Raw genomic sequence first — 24,179 nt, forward strand, 5'->3', positions numbered from 1 at the left:
AAAACTTCAAAAAGTTTTAATGTAAACCATATTTTAAAACAAAAAAGCAGACTTAATACACTTCCAATTTTAGACCTCAATTTAATTTTGTGCCAAAGAATATAGCTTATATCAAAAAAAGGAAGATTTTAATGTTATTGTAGTCAAGTGCTTAAAATAATTTATTAAAATGTTCCAATTATACAATTAAAATATAGTTGCCAATTAACTATTCAAATTAGCAAGAACTGATTGGAGAAACTATAGAACAAAAAAAGTTTAATTTTGAAGGCTTTAAATGTTATTTTCCTATGCAATGTCAGATACTGGCACCAGGGTTTAAATTACTACCCATGCTCTGCCAGATAAATGTGTTGTAGTTTAAATGTCCCAAAATAAACAAGAGTGTTGCTCTTCAGTTCTTTTAAAACTTATTCTCAATTGGCCAATTTTAATTTTTTACTTTGAGGGGAAAATTCCAGAGGTAACATTTGAGACAACAATCTTCATGACTTAGATGATACAGCCTCTCTTATTACTACTTAGGTTAAGTGCTCCAACAAGTTAAAATTCTATGTACCAGATTACAAACAAAATCTCATACCATTACAAATATAAATTTCTCTATTACAAAAAACCCCCACAACCTCAAGATTTGCAATCTACTGTACAGAGGAATTACATTTTCAAAATATGTCCTCATCATAAACATTATTTGCTACTATCACAACTCCTTTTGTATTCTTTAGCTACATGTCTTAACAATTAAATGCATCCCCTTCCCCATGGCCACATGTCAGGATGTCTGTGTACTGCAACACAATGGGATTTTTGAAAAAAAGAAGCCTAAAATGTTTAAACTACAGTTGCAAGATATAGCATTTCAATTAAGAAAAAAAAAAGCTGAAATAGCCCAACTTTATCTATTATTCTGATGCTTACTCTGTTAACCAGTTAAAGCAATCTACAAATTATGGTGCTATACTTGTTAGTCACTGCTTAAAAACAAAAGCTAAAGTGATCAGACTTATACAAGAGATGGACTGCTTAGCTTTAGTTTTTTTTCTCTTTAGCTTAAAGTGATGTTTCATAGCCTAATCTATTTGGGGAAACGGCATAAAATCACTATATAATTTTAATACACTTGCAGTAATGATTATCCCTGGAAGCCTACTTATTTGAGAAATTAATATTTTTCTGCAGTGTTTAACTGGTAGCTAAATTTAGTGAACACAAGATAACTTGGCATGTTATTCTGAAGTAAAGCAATAAGGTGACTTAATGCACTGAAAATGTAAATATGGAGGCTTCTATTTACTAATATCTCTAAATAAGCAGTACAGTTAACATTTAGTGTTTGCTAACAGATCTAAATAGTTCACTATGAATCAAAATAACCCTGTAAATATTCCCTTTTATTAACAAAAGCCAAGTGCCAAATCTTATTACAGGGCCTATAATATGAAAAATATTACCAATTGTTTTCACATCACCTAGACTTTGCAAGACTAATCATTCAGTTTTAGCAAATGAGAATTCTGGTAATGTGCAAAAGTTCCCAACTTAACAAGTGCTTTTCATGCCTAGAAATATGACTGAGTTCTAAAGCCCCAGACAAAGCCAGACTGATTTTGTTATTACAGTGAAGATCCTGAACTGTTAATCCCACCCCCTCAAATAACTAGTTGTTTCCTAGCAGATAAATTAGAACACTTTTTTCAAAATGGCCCAATTTTTCTTCCCCTAATAGGCACACTATCTTTCAATTAAAAATATATCTTACATGTATATATAAGTATATATATATATATATATATATGCATACATATGTGCATATATATGGTACTATCTTGTCTGTTTCATTGTTTACAGTATTTTTTAAAAATACTAATATACATTTTTAAATGTTTTGATAAATAATCTATTTCGACCTTCTTTGGCTATGTGTACCATTTTGTTCTTCAGACAAGTGTCATACTTGGAAAGTGCTTTTTGTGAGAACTGCTTAAAATGAATGCATTAAACTTGCAAAATCTAGCTTCCCACACTATGTGGTTTTTAACACTGCACTGTGCAGTCCCATATTTACAAAATACTTTAAAACTTTACATCTAATTCATTTCCATACAAAAAAGTGCAATTCTCTCTCACCCCATGTTCTGGGGCAATAACATTCTTCATAAATTCTACGGAATAGCAGCCTATGATAAGCAAATTAAGGTGCTTAGCTTATGCCCAAGGATCTACTTGTTAAGTAAGCTGGGCAGTAGATTTTGTACATTGAATGATTTAAGTTCTTGATGCTACTGACGAAGCGGTGCTCCAGTCAGATTTGCAAGCTCTATGAGAGCAAGAGCTCCATGCAGGCGTTCCCGCTGCTCTTGAAGGAGTCGGCGAGCCCCATTTTTCTCATCATCCTCTTCATCAGACTGAATGTATTCCAAGGGATCTTGCTGTTCTTGATCTGCTTTCTGAATGGGCTTTCCTTTCAAGGTTGGGGTACGCTGTTCTCTTGTTTCCCAATACCTTAAAAAAAGAGTATATATATTGATTTCCCAGGATACCTTCAAGATGCTTAATTTATTTTAAACATATTTAAAGTTGTAATCAACATTCACTCAATACTCTCAATGCCTACTACAAAGAAAGACTAGTTCTTGGCACTGGAGGAAAACAGGTACTGTTTTTCTTTTTAATCTTTCTTATACCCCAAGTGCTTAGCATAGTACTTGATAGAAAGTATTTCCTCTTTATTATCTGTACACTAGGTTTCAGTCTGTGTTATGAGGGGCAAAATATGATATATACACAAATAGAGAAATAAATTATAAATACTATGAGTGAATTGTGTTATGTGTTGAATAGCAAAAACTCCTGAATGAGATGATTCACTCCATTAACTCATCAGCCATTAATTAAAAATACCTCTAGTAAAGTCATCATATTAGACCCTCTGGAGTATCTATACTAAAAAACCTTAAAATGTAGCTGTTTAAGGTATCATGGAAAGGTTATTTCAACTATATTTGAAAGATGAAACAGGATACTGATCATCTAAGGTTAGTGAACAATTTTAATAAAGCTATGTTTAGAAAATAGTGAGCAGATCAATTTAATTAAAGCAGAGGGTAATATAGGGAATTGGTAAATAACACTAAAAAGGTTGATCTTATTATCTTGTAGCTAGAAGCAACTTAAGAGATCTACTCTGGGGGTGGCTAGGTGGCGCAGTGGATAAAGCACCGGCCTTGAAGTCAGGAGTACCTGGGTTCAAATCCGGTCTCAGACACTTAATAATTACCTAGCTGTGTGGCCTTGGGCAAGCCACTTGGGCAAGCCCATTGCCTTGCAAAAACCTTAAAAAAAAGCAATTTACTCTATTTCCTTCACAGATGAGGAAATTCAGTTGTCTGGAGGGATGAAGTGACTTGCCTGAGACTAGAACCCAGTCTCCTAATTCCTATAGGGTTCAGTTATCTAGACAAGAGAAGTCTAGGCTAGTGACTCAATTATCATCATTGTGGATAATTCTAAATACCAAGCTATAGAGTTTGAACTACCTTCAAGGTCTATTACATAATTAAAACAATGTTGTAAGAAATGTTTGATATGTAAAGCAGATTTTTTTGGTCTGATTTCTGTGATTTCTTTTTAAAAAATTCCCTTCTACATTTTTCATGTGAGCAATGATGTAGAATCTTAGAGTTGGGAAAAAAAAGATTAAAGTTTAAAAGACAAATTTTCCAACTTTTGTATTTCCTTCCACCCCAATTTTAAGATTTGAGCATAGTTGGTCAACTACCAAAACTGCACTGACATTATGTGTGTAATCCCTGTGACTGGGGAGGCCAAGGCTGGTGGAACTCATGAGCTCATGACATTTGGGGATGAGTAGACTAAAGCCAATCAGAAATCCAAATTTAAGTCTGACAACAATATGATGAACAAAGAAGAGGGATACCAAGTTGGCCTAAAGAAAGGCAAACTGATTCAGTTCAGAAACAAGTCAAAGTTTCTATGCCATTTAGTAGTGAGATTGTATACATAAGTGGCTGCTGCACTTCTAATCTGAGAAAAATATGGAGACCAATCTCAAAAAGACAAAAGACAAAAAAAACACAAAAATTCTAGTATCAGACTAATAAAAACTACTATCAGACAAAAATGGTGAGTCAATTCATGTAAGAAAAATAGAGATAACTACAAAGTCCCATAGAAAGGATCAACTTTTTAAGCAGTTATGGCTTCTACGTCTCGATTTTTGGTTTTGATAAATCAATGGTTGGCATAAGAAATTAAACATGACTTTTGGGGGAGTTTTTCAGACACTGTGGATAACAATGAAAATATATATAGTATTGTTTAATATCAACATATTTAATTCTTTAATACCATAATAATTCATATTTCTTCTCTGATATGAAAGACCAAAAAATTTTATGTGGATTATCCAAATGTTGAGGGTGCCACACCCCTAATCCATGAGATGTGAAAGGGATAATTCTATAAGGAAGAGAGGAGAAGTAGCTAGGTGGCAAAGCAGATAGAGGACATGAGTTCAAATTCAGCCTCAGATACTTGCTAGCTGTATGACCCTGGGCAAATCAATTAAACCCAATTACCTTCAAAAGCAAACAAATAAACAAAAAATATAGAGAGGTGAGTTAGACAATATGAAAAAAAAATCATAGGAATTTTAAGAGCACTTTAGGTTCAATGTGTCAGTGGAGCAAACTACATCTTCTATACAATATTTGATTCTGTGTACTGTGTTTTAGAAGAGACATTGACAAATTTGTAGAGCATCCAGAATGGTGACCCAGGATAACCAGGAATCTCAATATCATGTTTTGTCCTCATATTTCTAATACTGGTTTAAGGTACAAGGGATATTTAAACTAAAAAAAAGATGAGATAGAAAAGAAGAAATGTCATCAAATAATTTAAAAGTTTGTACTATGGAAAAGTCACTTGACAGGGATGAGAAGACAGTAACAGGAACAACGGGTAGAAGTTAATCAAAAGTAGAATGTGCTGTCTCTTCCTCCTAATGATCATAAAGGAATAGCTACAAGACAAGACCACTTCTAAGAGTTGTTATAAAGGGGATTTCTGGAAGGTATAACTTGGACAAAATGATCACTTATATCCCTTTCAACTCTTTAATTAAAAAAAACTGATAGGATACAATGAACTGATCACTAATTTTTCAGACTTTCTATTACATTGAAATTTTAGATAACAAAGCATAAGAGAAGTCAATATAAGATTTTTAAAAGAAACGATTATTGATGAATTAATGATATTAATGTTACATACCTAATTTCCAAGGGTGCTACCATTAAAGGGAAACTACCATAGAATCCTACCTCAAAACATCAATGACACCATCAGAAACAAAGGACTTTTTAAAAATGTTCTTAAGAAAAGGTACCTAACCTTTAGAACCAAAAACTGATGTTTAAAATCTTTAATTTGCCAGATAATCAGGAGTTTCTCTCTACAAAAGGAGGATTGTTAATCTTGTAATAATATGTTAAGATTCTTTTTTGCTATAAAATAAGTTCTGAGAAGGTGCAGTTCAATTTTAACACTAGTTAGATATTAGAGAGAATAGTGTGTTATCATTACAGTAAAAAGAGTATTAAATGTGGAGTGACAGGACCCAAATTTGTGTGAATTTGGACGAGACATTTATCTTTCTTTGAGAGTTTTGTTTTCTCAGATATAAAATATGGGGGATGGGATTAGATAACCTCATCTTTTTCAGCACCAGAGTAGTGTTCTGATGAATATTTATACTATATCCTTCATAAAAAATAACTTTCTATTTTATCTGTTAATACCTGATATTTCAGTTAACTTAAATAGCATTCAGATATCTATTCATACATATTTACCCAATTAGAATATAAAATCGTTACATGTCAATATTTTTGGATCTCATTATTTTAAATTTTATAAACTTCAATATTCAATAGTAATTTGACATACTTGTTTTCCAATTATTTAAGTTAAATTATTATAAATAATGCTTTTAATAAAGATCTTTACAGTTGTTTTTCAGAGCATATTTCCAAAAATGGAATTGTACAATATCTAGCACATAGATATTTTTGAAGTATGTGTTAATGCTTTTGAAATCGACAAATATAAATTCATTTAAGCATTATTGAATTCATAGGAATCTTTTGTCATTATATATTTTCTCAATTAGTGGAGACCAATGGCATAGATATTATCAAATAAAATGTTTTTTGAAATTTTTTGATATTAAAAATGGGCCTTCATATACAAAAAGTTATGAACTGTTGTTCTAAAGTATGAATTTTTGCTGTTACTTAAAAAGGAAAATATTTCTTTTACCATACACTTTATTGTACATTATGTTGAATTTTAGGTAACTTACTTTGCTAGCCACTCAGCCACAGCCTTGTTGTCAGCAGTCTGATTTTTACTTAGTCCATCTGTTGGTTCTTCTCTCTTCAGTCTTGCATAAGGATGCTTAGGACAATGGCGATTTGCATGTGTAAATCGACTTAAGCATCCTTAAAAAACAAGTTTAGGGAAAAGTTGTCAGAACCAGAATTATGCAAATTCAAACTTCGAGAAATGAGAAGAAAAAGAAATCTTTAGCACCCTGTTTTTGTCAGAATTTTCCTATATTGGATTACATAAAATTTAGTAATAGAATACTGAACTTGCAATCAGAGGGACCCAAGTTGAAATCCAGCTAAAATGTATAATAGGTTTTATAACTGAGGAAAAGCAAGTAAACCCCTTTCAGCTTCACTTTCCTTGGCTGTAAAATGTATACGACATATAACTATTCTACATAACTCACAAGGTTGTTATACATATCATAATAAATATGCTTATATAAAGAGTGATTTGATAATTTAATGTTTTCCTTTAATATCAGCTATGATTATTATTATAATCACCTACAATTGAACAGTTTTATAAAAAGGAATTATAAGCTTAATTTTAAATATTTTAAAACCAAACATTCCACAGAAAATATGCACATATTAAAATGAAATGAAAACCAACATGTTTTTTTTTAATGTTATTTATTTAAGGCAATGGGGTTAAGTGACTTGCTGAAGGTCACACAACTAGGTAATTATTAAGTGACTGAGGTCAAATTTGAACTCAGATCCTCCTGACTCCAGGGCCAGTGCTCTTGCGCCACCTAGCTGCTCCACAATGTTTTTGATAAAGCTAATAAAGACTATAAAAACTACTTTCTTTTAAATGAGAAATGTTTTAAACCTTAACTCGCATGTAATCCTACCCACTCCCATGAACATTCTACCAATTTAAGATCTAAGAATATAACATACCATTTTCAGAACAAACAAAAGGTTTTTCTCCTGTGTGAAGACGCTGATGTGTTTTGAGCTGTCCACTTTGAACAAAAGCTTTCCCACAGTCTGGGTAGTCACACAGATAAGGTCTTTCACCTATAAAACAAAGAAAACTTTTAAACAAATAATTGCTAAATAAGCATAAACAATATTGATTCTTTTCAGCCTAAACAGACACCAGAAGCAGAAGTCCAAAGCAATTTTGTAATGTCAGGTATCTACCTATGAACATAGCAATATTTTGATTAGGGCTTAATCTTCAAATCACCAAGACTCAAAGTCATGAGTCATCTTTTCTTTGTTCTTCATCCATTCTCTGTATCTGTCAGCCAATACATATTGGATTGAACCTTCCTAATGTATTTTTTCTCTATCCATCCCTGTCATCACCCTCTTCTAAATCCTCAACATCTCACATGAAAATTTTAGCAACACACTTGCTTCTGTGTCTCTCTATACTCACTTCTCAAACTCATCCTGCATAATCATGCCAGGAAAATGTTTCTACATCACCAATCATATTATATGCCTTGAATATCCAAACATACTTTCTCTTCTCAATTCTAATCTCACACATTTCCAACTGTGTATTGGACATTGTCATTTGGATATCTGATAGACATCTCAAACTTTCTGACACAAAAGTAATTCTTGTTTGTCCTTTGACACCCACCCCCCACTCCCATCCTCTGTCCCTGAACTTGCCCTTCCTCCAAATAAGTTTGTTTTCAACTTCATCTCCCAGCATCCAGGCTCAAAACCTTATAATCATCTTTAACTCTTCTTTCTCCTTCAAACCTCATGTTCAATCAGTTGCAGATTCTAAAACCCCACTTTATAACTTCCATCTTCTCTCCACTAATAGTCTGTATCATACCAATTAATGCTTTCACTATTTTCAATTATTTAATGTCTTAGTCTTTACCTCCTTAAGCATATCATAAGCCCTTAAAGGAAAAGACCCCATCATTTACTTTTTTACAATTTGTTGTTACATAGTATTTATAATTGTTGTTACACAGTAGATCTTTCATAAATACTTATTATTTGAGTATACTAGCGTCATTTCAAAAAGAATAATGTTTAGATGGAATAGTGTATCAAATAAAACTGGTACTTTTATTGTTTCATTGGTCATGCATTTTTTTAAAATCATTTTAAAAGTCATTAATAATACTTCTTAAAATCTTTGATAACTCAAGAGCAAAAAATCCTTTTACCTAAAATCTGTGTGTGTGTGTATATATATATATATATATATATATATGTATATATATATATATATATACACACACACATAATGAAAATAAGGTTATGTAGAAATGTTCAAATTGTTGAGAGAACAACTTTTATAAAATTAGTCTTACCTATTTAACAAGAGAAATGGTATAGTGGAATAAGCACTGGATTTGGACTCAGGATATGGATGGGTCCTGGCTATACTACTTTACCACCTACTAGCTAATGCCTGAGTAAGTTGCTCAACCTATCTATGCCTTAGTTTCTTCATCTCTAAAATTAAACTAGCAATATCTGTACTATTTGTTTCATAGGATTATTATGTCAAAATGCTTTGTAAGCTGTAAATGCTACATAAATGATTATTACAAAAGAATGAACTTAGCTTACTTTCTTGTATTTGCCTCAAAAGAGTGACTATTCATTTTAAAATATGATATAACTGGCCTTTTAATTAGTGATGTTTTTACTGGAAAGTACTTGTATACTTCGAGAATCTGGTCCTTGCTCTCAAGAAACTTTCCTTCTATTGAGGAAAACAAGATGTACAATATAAGAAGGTAACAAAATATATACAAATACTTATAGCTAATATTCATACAGAGCTTTAAGGTTTACAAAATACTTTACATATATTAGCTAATATAATCCCTACTTGAACCCCTATGTAGGTTCCATTAGTATCCATATTTTGTAGATGATGAATCTTAAGTCAAACCCAAAGTCTTATAATTAGAAAGGATGTGTGGTAGGACTTGAACCCAAGTCTTCCTGACTATAAATCCAGAATTCTATTTACTATTCCACGCTAGCTCTAAATCTGTGCTTTGATAGCAGCCAATGGTAAACAGAAAAGATGTCATGCTAGGCAGTAGCATTGGTGCAAAGTTTTAAAGGAAGCTGGGTATTCTACAAAAGTGAAGTGAGAGAAGTGACTAGTACCTAGAGGTAATGGGGAACCATTGTAATTTTCTGCAAAGGGGCAAAATGCTTAGACCTGTATTTTAGCAACATTATTTTGGCAGTTACATAGAACTTAGAAGGAGAGATTTGAAAAAGGAGATCAATTAGAAGACCATAAAAATAGTCCAGGTGAGAGAGGATGAGGCCCAAAACCATGATAGCAGCCATGTGATTGGACAGAAGAGAATGGATAAAAAATACATAAAAGGAGAATTAATCAAATTTGGCACCTAAGGTGAAAGAAACACTCCACTGTCACAATCTGCATGACTGGAATGGTTATGACTGACAAAAATAGGAGAATTGGAGTTTGGGGAAGAGTATATGGATGTTTTAAATTTGAGAGCCTAGGGGACATCCAATTTGAAAGATTCAAAAGGCAATTGAAGAGAAGAGACTATAGCTCAAAAGGAAGAAGAGGGTTTAGAAACTACAGCTAGGAAACATTTGTTTAGAGATGTTAACTGAATCCATGGAAACTGAAAGAGTTCGATAAGTACAGATAGACAAAAGGGTCCATAACACCTCAGGGTATACGCACTGTTAGAGGATAAGGTATGAATGACAACCCAGTAATGAAGACAGAAAAGAAATAGTAAGAAAGATATGAGGAGAACCAAAAAAGGTTCTCAAAAACCCAAAGAGCCTCTTCAAGAGGCAGAGTGGTAAAAAACTGCCAAGAAGTTTGAGTATATTTGAGGTTTGAGAAAAGACCATTAGGTTAGACAGCTAAAAGTTCACTGGTAAACTTAGAACATGTAGTTTCAGTTAAGGAATAAAGAATACCAAAATAGAAGAGTTTAAGATACCAGTGAGTAAAGAGTGGAAATTATAACTTCTTTTTTTAAAAATTATACATGTCCTGAATTAGAGAGAAGTGTACCATGTAATACTTTTAATTTTGACCCTACAAATTGACATACAATAAATGAATTCTTTCCTGTGGTACTGAGAGCTCTCTCTCTCAAAATGACATTTTCAGAAGGACTATCCAACTTGTTATCCATTTTCTTATTTTAATCACAAATAAATAAGTCTCTGTAACAAGCACAAACAGATGAATTTAACATAAATACATCTTTCCCTACTCCCATATTTGTAAAAGCTTTACAGTTTTGAACTGGATATGCAGTTTTGTTGTAGTAGGGAGTTGTCTAGGGAAAATAAGAGGTTAAATCACTTACCCATGGTCACAGAGTTAATGTACATCAAAGACTAGACCTAAATTCAAATTTCCAAAACTGGTCCTTTGGTCATCTGAACATACTATCCTTCACTTAACACACCAATATAATGGTAATAAATACAAGAAAGATGTAGTTTTCAATAAAAAGTTTATTCATATGCCTAAACATTTTTTAAGAATTTCAGCTAAAATATATTTACTACTTTACAAACTGTTTTACATACCAGTATGAGTCCTTTTATGTGCCTGTAGAGATTTTTCCCTTGGAAATACTCTATTACAGATGTTACAACGGATTCTGCTAGAAGAATGTTCTCCCTCATTTATCAAATCCCGGACCGTATCTGCTCTGGGTCGACCACGTCTGATCCCATCCTACATTTAGAAAAGGGGAAAAAGTCTTGTAAACATCATTGTTTTATGCAACTTATATGGAATCTCCTACCAGGAAAGCCAACACTCCTCCCTATCTCCCACAAAAAAAAATAACATGAGGCGTTAAATGATTATACGTAATACTGCAATGATAAACCCTTCAATCACAATGCAATATCATAAAACACTTAGGTGATTTCAAAAAATGGTTAATTCAAATAACAAGTTTGGTTAAAGCCCAAAGTTACTAAAACTGGTTCACATATAATCACAATTGTGATCACAGTAAACTTGTGGAACATATAATTTTTCTATGATAAAGGATTTCAATTATCTATTTAATCCTAGGACAATTAAATTGACTGTATATTTTTGATTACTGATTGAGTCTATCTACAACAATCCACAAAAAGTTTTTGAGTATTTTTTCTCATGTCTAATTTATAAATGGTCAATATCTAAAAATCTATTTAATTGAGATAATTTATTAACTGAGAATGGGGGTTAAAAATGACAATATAAATCATCGTCAGCTCTGGGAAAGGATAAAGAAATCATCAACTCATTGTGTATACCCAACTTCCCTACTAGACAAGTTACATAAATGGTACATCGGTGGTTTGTTAGGAGTAAGAATTTTTTTTTAGGTTTTTTTTTGGCAAGACAATGGGGCTAAGTGACTTGCCCAAGGCCACACAGCTAGGTAATTATTAAGTGTCTGAGACCGGATTTGAACTCAGGTACTCCTGACTCCAGGGCTGGTGCTTTATCCACTGCACCACCTAGCTGCCCCAGGAGTAAGCATTTTTAAAAATTATTTTTAACATTAAAAACTTTTTGAATTCCAGATTCTTTTCCTCACTACGCCCTCCCCACTCATTGAGAAGGCAAGTTGAGAAGGCAAGTAGAATATCACTCATGCATGTGAAATCATACAAAACCTTTCTATATTAGTCAAGTTGCAACCTAAAATAAAAGAGAAGAAATATAAAATGAAAAGATTCAGTTTTCACTCAGATCATCAGTTCTCTGATTGAATAGCGTTTTTCATAATGAATCTTTTGGAATTGCCTTCAATCATGGTGATGATCACAGTAACTAAATCCCTCACAATTTATCTGCATCACAATATTGCTGTTATGGAACAAAATGATTTCCTTGATCTTCTCACTTCATTCCACATCGATTCATCTGAGTCTTCCCAGGTTCTTCTGACAGGATCCCTCTCAACATTTGTTGTAGGAAATTAACATACTATCACAATTATATACCACAACTTGCTCAGCCATTCCCCAAATGATAAACATACTTTCAATTTCCAATTCTTTGCCACCACAGAGTTACTAAAATATCTTTTCTAGATCTCTTCCTTTTTCTTTGATCTCTTTTTGGATGCATACCTGGTAGCAGTATTTCTGGGTCAAAAGATATGTACAATTTAAAAGTCTTTCAGCATAGTTCCAAATTGTTCTTCAGAATGGTTGATCTAGTACACAGCGACAATTCACAATAACTAATTCAGAACAGTGCATTAGTGTCCCTATTTTTTCCACATACCTTCCAACATTTGTCATTTTCCTTTTCTGTCATATTAGACAATCTGATTGGTTTTAATTTGAATTTCTTTTAATTTGCAGAATTGTTCTAATTTTTCTAATAGTGATTTAAAGTGATTCATGAGTGCAGATAGCTTTGATTTCTACTGAAAACTGTTCATATCCTTTTGACCATTTATCTATTGGGAGATACTCTTTTTAGAAATTTGGTTCTCTATAAATTTGAAAAATGAGGCCTTATCAGAGAAACAATGTAAAATTCCTCCCCACACCCATTTCCTGCTTTCCATCTAATTTTGGCTGCATTGGTTTTGCTTGTGCAAAAAATTTAACTTCAGGTATTCAAAATTATCCATGGGGATCCTCTTCCTTTGATTCTCTTTTCTTTGATCATAACCTCTTCTCTCCTTAGATCTGACAAGCAGCATTTTCCATGCTTGCCTTATCTGCTTATGCTATCACCCTGTATTTTTAAAACATGTACCCACTGTGATTTTATCTTGGCAAACTATGTGAGATGTTTGTCTATGCCTACTTTATTTCAACCTTCTTTCCAATTCTCCTAGCAATTTTTGTCAAATAGTGAAGCCCCAAAAGTTTGGATCTTTGGATTTATCAAACACTAGTTTACTATGGTCACACACTGTGTGACTAATCTATTCCACTATCTACCACTATCTCTTTAGCCAGTACCAGTGTTTTGATGGTTCGCCACTTTGTAACAGAGATTTAAATGTGATATTACCTTGCTTCTTCACATTTTTTATTGATTCTATTGCTATTTTGAATTTGTTATTCTAGATGAATTATTTTTTTTCTAGCTGTATAAAATAATTCTTTGGTAGTTTGATTAGTATTATACTAAACAAGTAAATTAATTTTGGTAGAATTGTCATTTTTATTATATTGACTCATCCTTCATAGGCAATTAACATTTCTTCAGTTGTTTAGATCTATATTTGTGTGAAAATCGTTTTGTAATTGTGTCCATATAGTCCCTGGTTTTGTCTTGGCAGATAAAACTCACAAAAATTTTATATTGTCTATAATATAAAATGGCATTTTTTAAAAAATGGTAGTTATTTTAAATGGCATTTATCTCTTCCTTTTGGGTTTTTTGGTAATATACAGAAATGCTGATGATTTATGTGGGTTTATTTTATATACTGTAACTGTGGTGATTTTTTCCAACTTTTTTTTAGTTGGTTCCCTTGGAATCTCTAAATATACATTCATATCTGAAAAATGGCAGTTTTTTGTTTTATCATTGACTATTCTTATACTTTCAATTTCTTTTTGTCTCATTGCTGTAACTAGCATTTCTAGCACAATACTGAATAGTGGTGACACTGGACATCCTTGCTTCATCACTAATCTTACTGAGAAGCTTTTAACTTATCCCCATTACAGATAATGTGTGCTCTTGGTTTTATATAGACACCACTTGTTTTAAGGTAAGCTCCATTTTTTAATAGGAATGGGTGCTATTTTGTCAAAAATTTTCTCTTCATCTATTGGGTAATCATGATTTTTGTTGTTTTTGTTACTGCTTGTTACATATAATCAATTATATGATTATACTTTACCTAATATTGAACCAGGCCTGCATTCCTGGTTTAAATTCCACTTGATCATAGTGTGTGATCTCTGTGATATATTGCTATAATTTATTTGCTGATATTTTATTTTGATTTTTGTATCAACATCCATTAGAGAAATTGGCCTACTGTGTTGTTTTGTTTTTTTCTGTTCTCCCTTGGTTTAGGCATCAAAAACATTTTGGTATTATAGAAGGAATTTGCTAGGACTCCTTTTTATCTATTTTTGCAAATAGCTTAAATAGTATTGAAATAAATCATTCTTTAAATGCTTGGTAGAATTAATTTGTAAATCCATCTTATCTTAGGAATTTTTCTTAGGGAGTTTGGGCTTCTTCAAATTCTTCTAAGATGGGGTTATTTAAATATTCTATTTATTCTCTTGTTAAGCTGGAAAATTTACATTTTTGCAAATATTTCATCTATTTCACTTAATTTAGCAGTTTTATTGGCATATAATTGGGCAAAATAACTCCTAATAATTTCCTTAATTTTAACTTTATTAGTGATATATTCCTTTTTCACTTTTGATACTGCTAAGTTAGTATTTTCTTTAAATTAAAAAATCACCTATGGGTTACCTATTTTATAGATTTATATAAGGGGCTGCTAGGTGGTACAGTGGATAAAGCACCAGCCCTGGAGTCAGGAGTACCTGAGTTCAAATCCGGTCTCAGACACTTAATAATTACCTAGCTGTGTGGCCTTGGGCAAGCCACTTAACCCTAATTGCCTTGCCAAAACATATACATATATATAGATATATATCTATATCTATATATATAGATATATATCTATATATATATAAAATCAGTTCCAGGTTTTATTTATTAGTTCAACCTTTTTTTATTTCAATTTTATTCATCTCTCCTTTGATTTTTCAGGATTTCTTTTCTTTTTTTTTAAAGTTTTTTTTGCAAGGCAAATGGGGTTAAGTGGCTTGCCCAAGGCCACACAGCTAGGTAATTATTAAGTGTCTGAGACCGGATTTGAACCTAGGTACTCCTGACTCCAAGGACGGTGCTTTATTCACTACACCACCTAGCCGCCCCTACCCCACCTAGCCGCCCCCAGGATTTCTATTTTGATGTTTAAATGAGGATTTTTAATTTTTTCCTAGTTTTTTAACTGCATGCCCAGATTCATTAATCTGCTCTTTTTAAAAATTGTTATAAATATTGAAATTTAAATATTCCCTAAGCACCATTTTGACTGCATCCCACAAATTTTGATATTTTGTCATATTGTTGCTACTATCTTAATGAAACTATTGTTTCTTTTACTTCTTTGACCTGCTAATTCTTTAGGATCATTTAATTTCCAATTGATTTTTTTAATCTGTGCTTCCAAGACCCTTTATGGAATGCAATTTTTAATGCATTACAGTCCTAAAGGGGTACATTTAATATTTCTGCCTTTCTCCATTTATGAGGTTTTTAAGACCTTACTACATTGTCAATTTTTGTGAAGTTGTCATGCACACCTGAAGAAAAGCTTTACTCTTTTCTACTTCCATTTATTTTTTTCCAGAGGTGTACCTCTAACTTTTCTAAAATTAAATGCATCTTCTTAAATTTGTCATCATTTATTTTGTTGGATTTATCTAATTCAGAAAAAGTAAAGTTGAAGTCCCCCCCAGTGTAGTTTTATTTTCTTTTTCCTCCTGTAACTCATTTAACTTTTCCTTTAAGAATTTAGATGCCATGCCATCTGGTGCATATATGTGACCCGCTGTCAAATTTCCTTTTAGCCTCTGGGCTGAGACTCCCAAAGGTATTCAAAGTCCACTGCTGGTGTTGCCACTATAAGCAAATAAGTGTCACAGAGTTCTCCTGATAACCTTCTAAGGTATCTTGGCCTAGAAAAATATCTCACCTTGATATTTTGTTGGCTATGGAACTCCAGGACAAGATTTGACAAATTATTTTAAAGTTATTCAGAAAAGAATGTTAAGAGAGCTCTACTCTTCCATTTTGAATTCATTTTTAAAATTCAAATAATCCCTCATTTTGCTAAGGATGGGAGAAATTAAAATCTTAACTGGTCCTGTAATTAAATCAGTGTTGATAAGAACTCTTTTTTTAGCTTTGACACAATTTGGAATGTGCTTGATTTTTTTCAACTGCTTATTATATAAAATTTCACAGTGAAAAGGTATAAATTTTCCAGTGATTTGATAATTTTAAACAGAATCTAATACTCATTGGTATAAGCATTCTTAAAAATCAAATGTTGAAATTACTTAGCAGTCTAAAAATATCTATCTTGTCTAGATGCTTGTACACATGTGATAAATATGTATAGTAAAAGGGCAGCTAGGTGGTGCAGTAGATAGAGCACTGGCCTTGAAGTCAGAAGTTCAAATCCAGCCTCAAGACATTTGCCACTTACTAGCTGGGCAAGTCACTTAACCCCAATTTCCTCAAATCCAGGAACATCTCCAGTTGCCTTGTTTTTTAATCTGGTCACTGGACCAAGATGGCTCTAAAGGAGAAAGTGAGGATGGTGACTTAGCACAGCACCCCCCCAACTCAAATCCAATTCATGTGTTTGTCATGGCATTCCCTGATGTCATGGTGCTCTTCAATAATGAAAGACAAATATCATCATGTATAGTAAAAATTCTCATCAGGAGTGCAGATATATATAGTTCAAAGGACTTTAATGTTTTTATGAAGCTTCTCAAAATTTCCCAACAAAAAGGAGAAAGACATATCCTTACAGTAGGGAAGTCATGTCATGCTTTCACAACATGAAACATTGTCAGTTCATTGTATCAAAAAAATAAGTACAGTATCACTTAATGAATTTTTTCCTTTTTAGTTAGAATAACAAAGCTGACAATTACATAGTATCAAATAGGACAACTGGATTCATTATAGTATAGAGGGCTCTCCAAAGAGATGCCAGTCAAGTACAAGTTCTGACAGTTCCTAACAAGATGTAAAGGTTTTTAATATGGGCCTAGTACTAGACCATATTTGAGGCTTTCCCTAGCAAGGTTTAAACACTTAATTTCACTAAGTTGGCTGAGGTTTGAGAAATTTTCCCTTCAGTGAATATTCTGAAATATGAAAAGGCAACCATGATTTTATGCTATATGGCCTCTATAAGGGATGGGGGGGAGAAATCTAGATTGAAATATAAAGACAGACACATTAGGAAAGGGAAGAAATCAGTCCTAATTGGTTTAACAACAGAAAAAAGGAGACATTCATTCATAGGTACAACCAGATCCTAAGTTTTTGTTACTATTTTGTCATTTTTTTAAACAATGCCAAAAGCCACCACCATCCATATCAAACACAGAACCCTCTTCCAGTCTCCAACCTCTACCCTTGTGCCAAAGTCTGAATTCTCATGTTTATTTTGTTTTTTTTGGAGGAGCCTGAGGAATTAGTGGGTCACTACAGAATGGCTAATCAATCAAATCTACTATTTATTGAAGTTGATTTTAACTAAACACCAATCTGAATAAAAGCAATTTACTAAATTATGGATGATTCAGAGGCTTTACCCAACCAAAGTGTTTGTATACCTAAGGGAAAGCATTTAAACCAAAAGAATATAAATTGCATCTTCTATCAAGAATTTGAGATGATAGTATAGTGAAGGGGCAGTTAAGTGGCAGGAGGACAGGAGTTCAAATCCAGCCTCAGATACTTGCCACTTACTAGCTAAATGACTTTGAGCAAGTCTCTTAATCCCTATTGCCTCACATCAAGGGTCATCTTCAGTCATCCTGATTCATATCTGGCCACAAAGATTTTCCAATCTCTCCAAATAATAGTTTTCCTAAACTTAAAATTTTTGCCACCTTTACATGTAAATTTATATGCCTTTTCAATTCTCAATTCAACAAATATTGAACAAAACCTTTTTCTATTTTTATCTACTATACTGCTGTTTCATGTGTATGTGCTTATCTCTGTTAAGATAATATTCTCAAGGCGGCTAGGTGGTGCAGTTGACAGAGCACTCACTGGCTCTGGAGTCAGGAGTACCTGAGTTCAAATCCGACCTCAGACATTTAATAATTACCTAGTTGTGTGGCCCTGGGCAAGCCACTTTTAACCCCATTGCCTTGCAAAAAACAAACAAAACCTAACATAATATTCTCCTATGAAGTGTTATACCCCCCAAAAGTATTATATTCATTAAAGACTATGTTGATAAAAATAAATATACATAGTTACAAGGCAAAGCACATATCCTTAAGAAGTAAAGCACAACATACAGAACTTCAATGAACAATACTAAACTATATTAAGTTTTTAAAGGATGGATTTCACTCATAGAAAAGTTTAAATGGACTTTCACCTGTTACCTTCTTGGAGATTTATTCACCAGATCTTTTAGTTTGCTTTTAACTACTCTGGAAATATAATCAATACTCCCCAAAATAACTCCATTGCTATACTTATCCTGAATTTTAAATTAGTTTTATGCTTGAAATAAGTTATTCCTAGGCTGAAAAAAAAAGCAGGTAGTACCAGAGATAGAACTTAACCAATTAAACAATAGTCTTTTAAAAATATGAGTAGGAGCTCATAGTCATAAGATTCTTCAGGGACTGGGTGACAGAGGAAGGGGGAAAAATAATGACTCTCATTACTGCAATTTCCATTGCTTGCTCCAATCATCTTGATAACAAAGGACACTAGGTTACAATGGCAAGGGATTAAGCTGAGGGAAATTTATTTTCTGCTATTATTAATATTTACAGTTATATATAGTCAATGCTGTAAGTCATAGTTTCTTCTGAATTCCAGTGATAAGTGAATAAACACTGATAAAGTGACAGGTAAACCAAAATAAATTGCTTCCTGGCAAAGAAGAGGAAAACTAAGAGTGGGAAGCAGATCTGTTTCATAGCTGAAGAGAGATAAAATAGTGTGGACCATTGATTTTTGAAAAACCCATCTCCTTTCAAGAGGCCTTTCTGATACCCTCCCCCTACCTTGTTAGTACCATCCCCCACCCCATCACTGTATATTTTGTATATATTCTGATCCTTTAACAATGAAAATGTTATCTATCTCTAGTAAAATATAAGTGCCTTAAGGACAGGAACCATCCTTTTTCTATCTGTATCCCCAGCACCTTGTCCAGTGCCTGCCACAGAACAGGAACTTAATAAAGCCTAGGTAATGAATTTTATTAATTAATTGTTTGTTTTTATTATACTTGAGGTGGTTTAAAAAGAATTGAGTTTAGCTGGAAGCTTTCAAATCACCAGGACATCATCTTTATTCCTAAGGAAGTAAGAGAAAGGGGGAAATTTAAACTTTATTATGGATATTTAATAGAAGCACATTTTACATCAAAGAACTAGAAACAAAGTGAATACCTGTCAATTGAGAAATGGTTGAACAAATTGTTGTATGTGAACATATAGAATATTACTGTGCCTTAAGATTCCAGAGAACTTGGGAATGCTGAATGAAATGAACAAATTAAAATGAAATACTTAACATAATAACCACAATAATGTAAAGGAAAATAAGATATTAGATCTCTTATCAATGCAATGACTAATGGTGATAAAGGTGGTGTATTTGCTTTTCTTGTCTCAACAGGGAACTAGTGGACAAAAGTAAGAAATGGTAAAACGGAAGAAAGAAATGAAGTGTGGACATTAAACATAGCATGTATGTTGGTGTTTTATTTAACTGCACTCAATTGCATTGATAGATTGGATCACTGAGCTTAACATCAGAGGGGGGAAAAAAGAAAAAGTACTGATAAAACTTATTTTTTGAAGGAAAGTTTTGTAGAAACTAAAGTATAATTGGTATTTGAGGGCTAATCACCTTCCTTTTTGAAATAATGAAACAAAATGTTAAAAGTAATATATTAAGCAGTCACTTAAGGTGTTTAATGTACATGAAATGGGTTGCTCTGACAGTTTATCAGGAAAATTGTTTTTACATCAGTCTTTATGAAAACTTCAGGCTTGTATCCTTTGAGCCTTGTTCCCAAAGATTTCCATGTAGACTAGAAAACCTCCTAGGACCCTTCTAATACTGAGTTTTATTATTCTAAAGGATTGTATTTTTGTAAATGAGCTTGTAAAAATGTTTTTAAAGTATATGTTCTGGGGGGGGGGGGCGGCTAGGTGGCGTAGTGAATAAAGCACCAAGCATCGGCCTTGTACCTGGGTTCAAATGCGGTCTCAGACAATAATTACCTAGCTGTGTGGCCTTGGGCAAGCCACTTAACCCCATTTGCCTTGCAAAAAAAAAAAACCTAAAAAAAATTAAAAAAGTATATGTTCTGTTTTTCTGATACAATGTCAAATAGCTTTCAAAGTTCTCTCCTTTAACTCTCCACATGAGATACCATAGATGAACTTATATGCCCAGCAACAAAAATTTACGTGTCCCTGACCTAACCCAACATCTCCCTAAAAATATTCTTCTGTCACCACACCACAACTCACGAAAGTCACCCAGACTTGAAACGTTTCATTTTTCCCTTTCCTATAACATGCATCCAATAAAAGAGCTGCCCTATACACTCTGAAATCTTTCTCCAATCCCTCAACTCCCACTCATCACTTGTCACCTCAATTACTTGTTGAAATTACCCTCCTTTCCTCAAATCTTCAGGTTGCTGCCAGACTAATATCTCTAACAGTTTATATCATGCTATTTTCTTGAATGAATCTCCGGAGTGGCTTCCTGACATTATAAGATAAAATCCTAAGTGCTTAGCCTGGGATTTAATGTCTTTCACATTTGATCCTAATATGCTGTTTCAGCCTTATCTTCCCATTTCCCCCCCTCCAAAACAACCTTTTCAGGAAACTGCAGGATATTCTTTCCCAAGCCCCACACTTTTTCAGTTATTCCCTTGCTCAGTTCCATGTTTTAAAAAACCCTACCCATTTTGTTTTAAAGAAGCTAAATATTATCCCATCCTGAAGCATGGTTGGATAATCCTTTCCTTCCTCCACGGCCACAGCTACCACGTCATTTCTCCTGCTTTTGAAATTCCCCAGAATTGATTATCTTTCCTTGCACTTCATTCCAGAAAGTGTAATCTAGACCGTGTTTCCTACAGCATCTAGCGCTTAACACATAGTCTTCTCTGAACAAGTTATTTCCGGAAAACAACTAGTAAATCTAAAATAACTGTTACACTCTGAAAAAAAATGTTGCGTTTTAAAAGTGCTACTTTTGAATATCCCATCCGACCCGGCAAACATTGCCACCATGTGGCAACATAGTAGCCCGAGTGAGTCCTTTAGTTTCAAGATCACATTTCACTTCTTAATTGTAACGGAGAATCCGAAATCCCAAAGCTCCGGTGCGTCTCGCCTCCAGCAGTCGGGAGACCTGTGTTTTCCAGGATAAAAGCGGCGAAACGAAAGCTAAGAGAGCCCGCGGGGGAGGCGCCTTCAGGAGTCGGTGGAGCTGGAGAGAGCAAGGCAGCGGGGCCCTCCCTCGCGGCCCTGCGCTGCGCTCCCAGGCCTGCCTCGGGGTCTGCTCGGGCGCAGCAGGCCGAGCCTGGGCAGCCTGCTGACCGCGGCGGTCCGGAAGGGAGGGCCCGGGCCGGAGCCCGGGGCGGCCGGCCAGCTCCACCCGGCGCCGCGGCCCCGCCCCGCCCCCGCGCTCCCGCGGCGCGCCCGGCCCCGGGCCGGCCCCCTCCCTCCCCGCCCCCAGGGGCTGGGGGCGCGCGGCGGCCAGGCCCGTTTTTTGGCGCGCGGCTGTGACGTGGGCGCCCCTGACAGCCGCCGGGGCAGCTGCCGCCGGCCCGGGAAGCGAGCCCAGCATTTTAAACTCCTCCCCGCCCCGCCCTGTTCCATTCCCGCGGTGGCGGGCGCTGGGAGGAGACTCGGCCCCGCTCCGCCCGGGCCTCCGCCTCCCGGCCCCAGGTGCGGGCCAGTGTCACCCCGCGCCCGCCCGCTCCTCCCTCCGCTTCTCCGCCGCCCCGGCCGCTCCTCCCCTGGGCCGGCAGGCATCGGTTGCCCGTTAACGGGCCCGAAGCCGCCCCCGTTCGTTCCTCCTTGCGACGCCCCCCCGCTTCCTCCCGGCCGCTCTCGGGGGGGGGGGGGGACTCACCCTCAGGTGGCTGCTGTCCGGACTGCCCGCCTCCTCCTCCTCTTCTCCCCCGGACACGGCGGAGGCCGGGAGGCCCCGGCCCCGGAGCGGCTGCTGGGCGCTGCTCGAGTTAGAGGCGGGGGAGACGGCGCCCCCGGGGGCCCCGCAGCAGCCGCCCCCGCCGGGCCCCCCGGGGCTCAGCGTCACGTTGTGCGCGTTTTCCCCCCAGCGCCAAGGGTACACCATGAAGTCACTGAAGCCCGGGCTGGTGGGGATGAGCGGCGGCGGCGCCTCCTGCTCGCTGCTCCGCTTGGGCTTGATCGGGGTCGTCTTGATGACTGACACTAGGACCCGCTTGGGGGAATCGTGGCAAAAGATGACGGGGGGCGGCGGCGGCTGCTGCGGCTGGAGCAGCGGGGACGGGTTCTCCGCCATGGCCGCCTCGATCCCCCGAATCATCCCCTCCTCTCCGGCCAGCCCCCCGAGTCCCCGCGACGCGCACACACGCCCGCCCGGGGCCCACTAGCCGGCCGGCCGAGCTCAGCAGCCGCGGCGGGGACTGCGGGCCACGACGGCGCGGGCTTTGCTTCCCCGGCTGCGGAGAGTCGGGGGAGGGCTCGGAGGCGTCCGGGCTCCGGCCCCAGCAGCACCGTCCGCGCCGAATCTGTCACTCCAACAGCCGCAGACTCATCGCAGCCGAGGCCGCGGCGCCGATTCCCCGGATCCCTCCGGTAGCTGTCGGGAGCGGGGGGCGGGGGGGGGGGAGCAGAGTTTACCGCTCAGGAGGTTCGGGATCCTGAAGAAGCCGAGGCGAGGAGAGACCCCCCCACCCCCGCCAGGACGGACCTCCTCCTCCTCCTCCTCCTCCTCCCCGATGTCCCCCCGCGACGGCGGGGTGGAAAGGAAGCGCAGTCGGCTCGGACCTCTCACGCTGCCCCGAAGTGACAATGAAGCCAAACTCCCAAGCCCCGGAAAATAACAACCTGCTGCTACCACCGAGGTCCCTGCTCCGGCTTTTCCCGCGTTACATTTCGCGCCTGGGCGGAACCAATCACCGCAATGTTCCAGGACCCAATCGGCTTTCGGCTGAGTGACAGGCCCTTCCAACCAATAGACAATCCCCGAAGCTTTTCCTGCTGGAGCGAGGCGAGGCTAGAGGAGGGCCTGGGGGAGCGCGCGCGATTGCTTTGCGCTTTGCTATTGGCTACTGCTCTTAATTTTGTCCTCTGCCTCGGGCCAACAAGGTTCGAAACTTTGGGGGAGCGCGCGGCCCTCGGAGACCCGCCCCTAGGCAAGCCCCACCCTCTTCTTTCCTCTGGTTCTGTTTGTCTGGTTTTTGGGCCGCGCGAGCGAAGAGGGGCCGGGCCAGGACCGGGGAGGTGATTGGTTAGTGCTGATGGGAAAAGGTGGAGTCCGGGTGGAAAGAGCGAGGCGGTTGTACCCGGTTGGCTCTAACCCGCGCGCCGGGGACCCCGCCCAGTCTAGAGCTCGCTGCTGTTGTGCGTGGGAGCCGTTCCCGCGCGAACCGTCTGCGTCACGTGCTGTTTAAAGGGACAGAGGCAATAATGGTGATGGAATCCTCCTTTCATCTGGCTTCGGTCCTTGTCCCCGCCCCGCTTCCCCACCCCCTTCCGCAGCCTGCCAGAGGAATCGCTTCCTCCTGAATCTCTGGAGGAGAGCGGATTTTAAGCCTTAAAGAAATTGCCGGGCTGCAGTCACGGCAGAATTCATGGCCGGGAGCCCATCCGTTTGCTTTGGAATCTCTCCCGGGTTCACCTGGCTGGTTCTGGCCTCGAGAGCGCGCTCGAAGCCCCTTTCCATCCCTAGCGTCTCCCCGAGTTTTCCCTTCATTAGCCAAACCTTAGAGA

The 24,179-nt window shown here is 37.1% G+C and overlaps 1 protein-coding gene across 3 annotated transcripts; it reads right to left on the reverse strand.

The window, feature by feature from the left end:
- Positions 1 to 23,821, reverse strand: ZNF367 (zinc finger protein 367). 3 transcript variants are annotated; one of them, XM_074204489.1, is made up of 6 exons: positions 23,753 to 23,821; positions 22,333 to 23,447; positions 10,962 to 11,112; positions 7,326 to 7,445; positions 6,389 to 6,527; positions 1 to 2,505 (listed from the first exon to the last, which is right to left on the reverse strand). In XM_074204489.1, exons 2-6 carry the CDS (start codon positions 22,768 to 22,770, stop codon positions 2,283 to 2,285), a joined length of 1,071 nt encoding a protein of 356 aa, XP_074060590.1. In that variant the 5' UTR covers positions 22,771 to 23,447; positions 23,753 to 23,821; the 3' UTR covers positions 1 to 2,282. The 3 variants fall into 3 exon arrangements, with proteins under 3 accessions (XP_074060590.1, XP_074060589.1, XP_074060591.1); XM_074204488.1 differs by having other exon boundaries at positions 22,333 to 23,046; positions 23,295 to 23,804; XM_074204490.1 differs by having other exon boundaries at positions 22,333 to 23,444; positions 23,753 to 23,787.
- Between the last annotated feature and the right edge of the window lie 358 nt (positions 23,822 to 24,179).

This window comes from Macrotis lagotis, chromosome X, assembly GCF_037893015.1.
Source record: "Macrotis lagotis isolate mMagLag1 chromosome X, bilby.v1.9.chrom.fasta, whole genome shotgun sequence".
NCBI classification, from domain to species: Eukaryota; Metazoa; Chordata; class Mammalia; order Peramelemorphia; family Peramelidae; genus Macrotis; species Macrotis lagotis.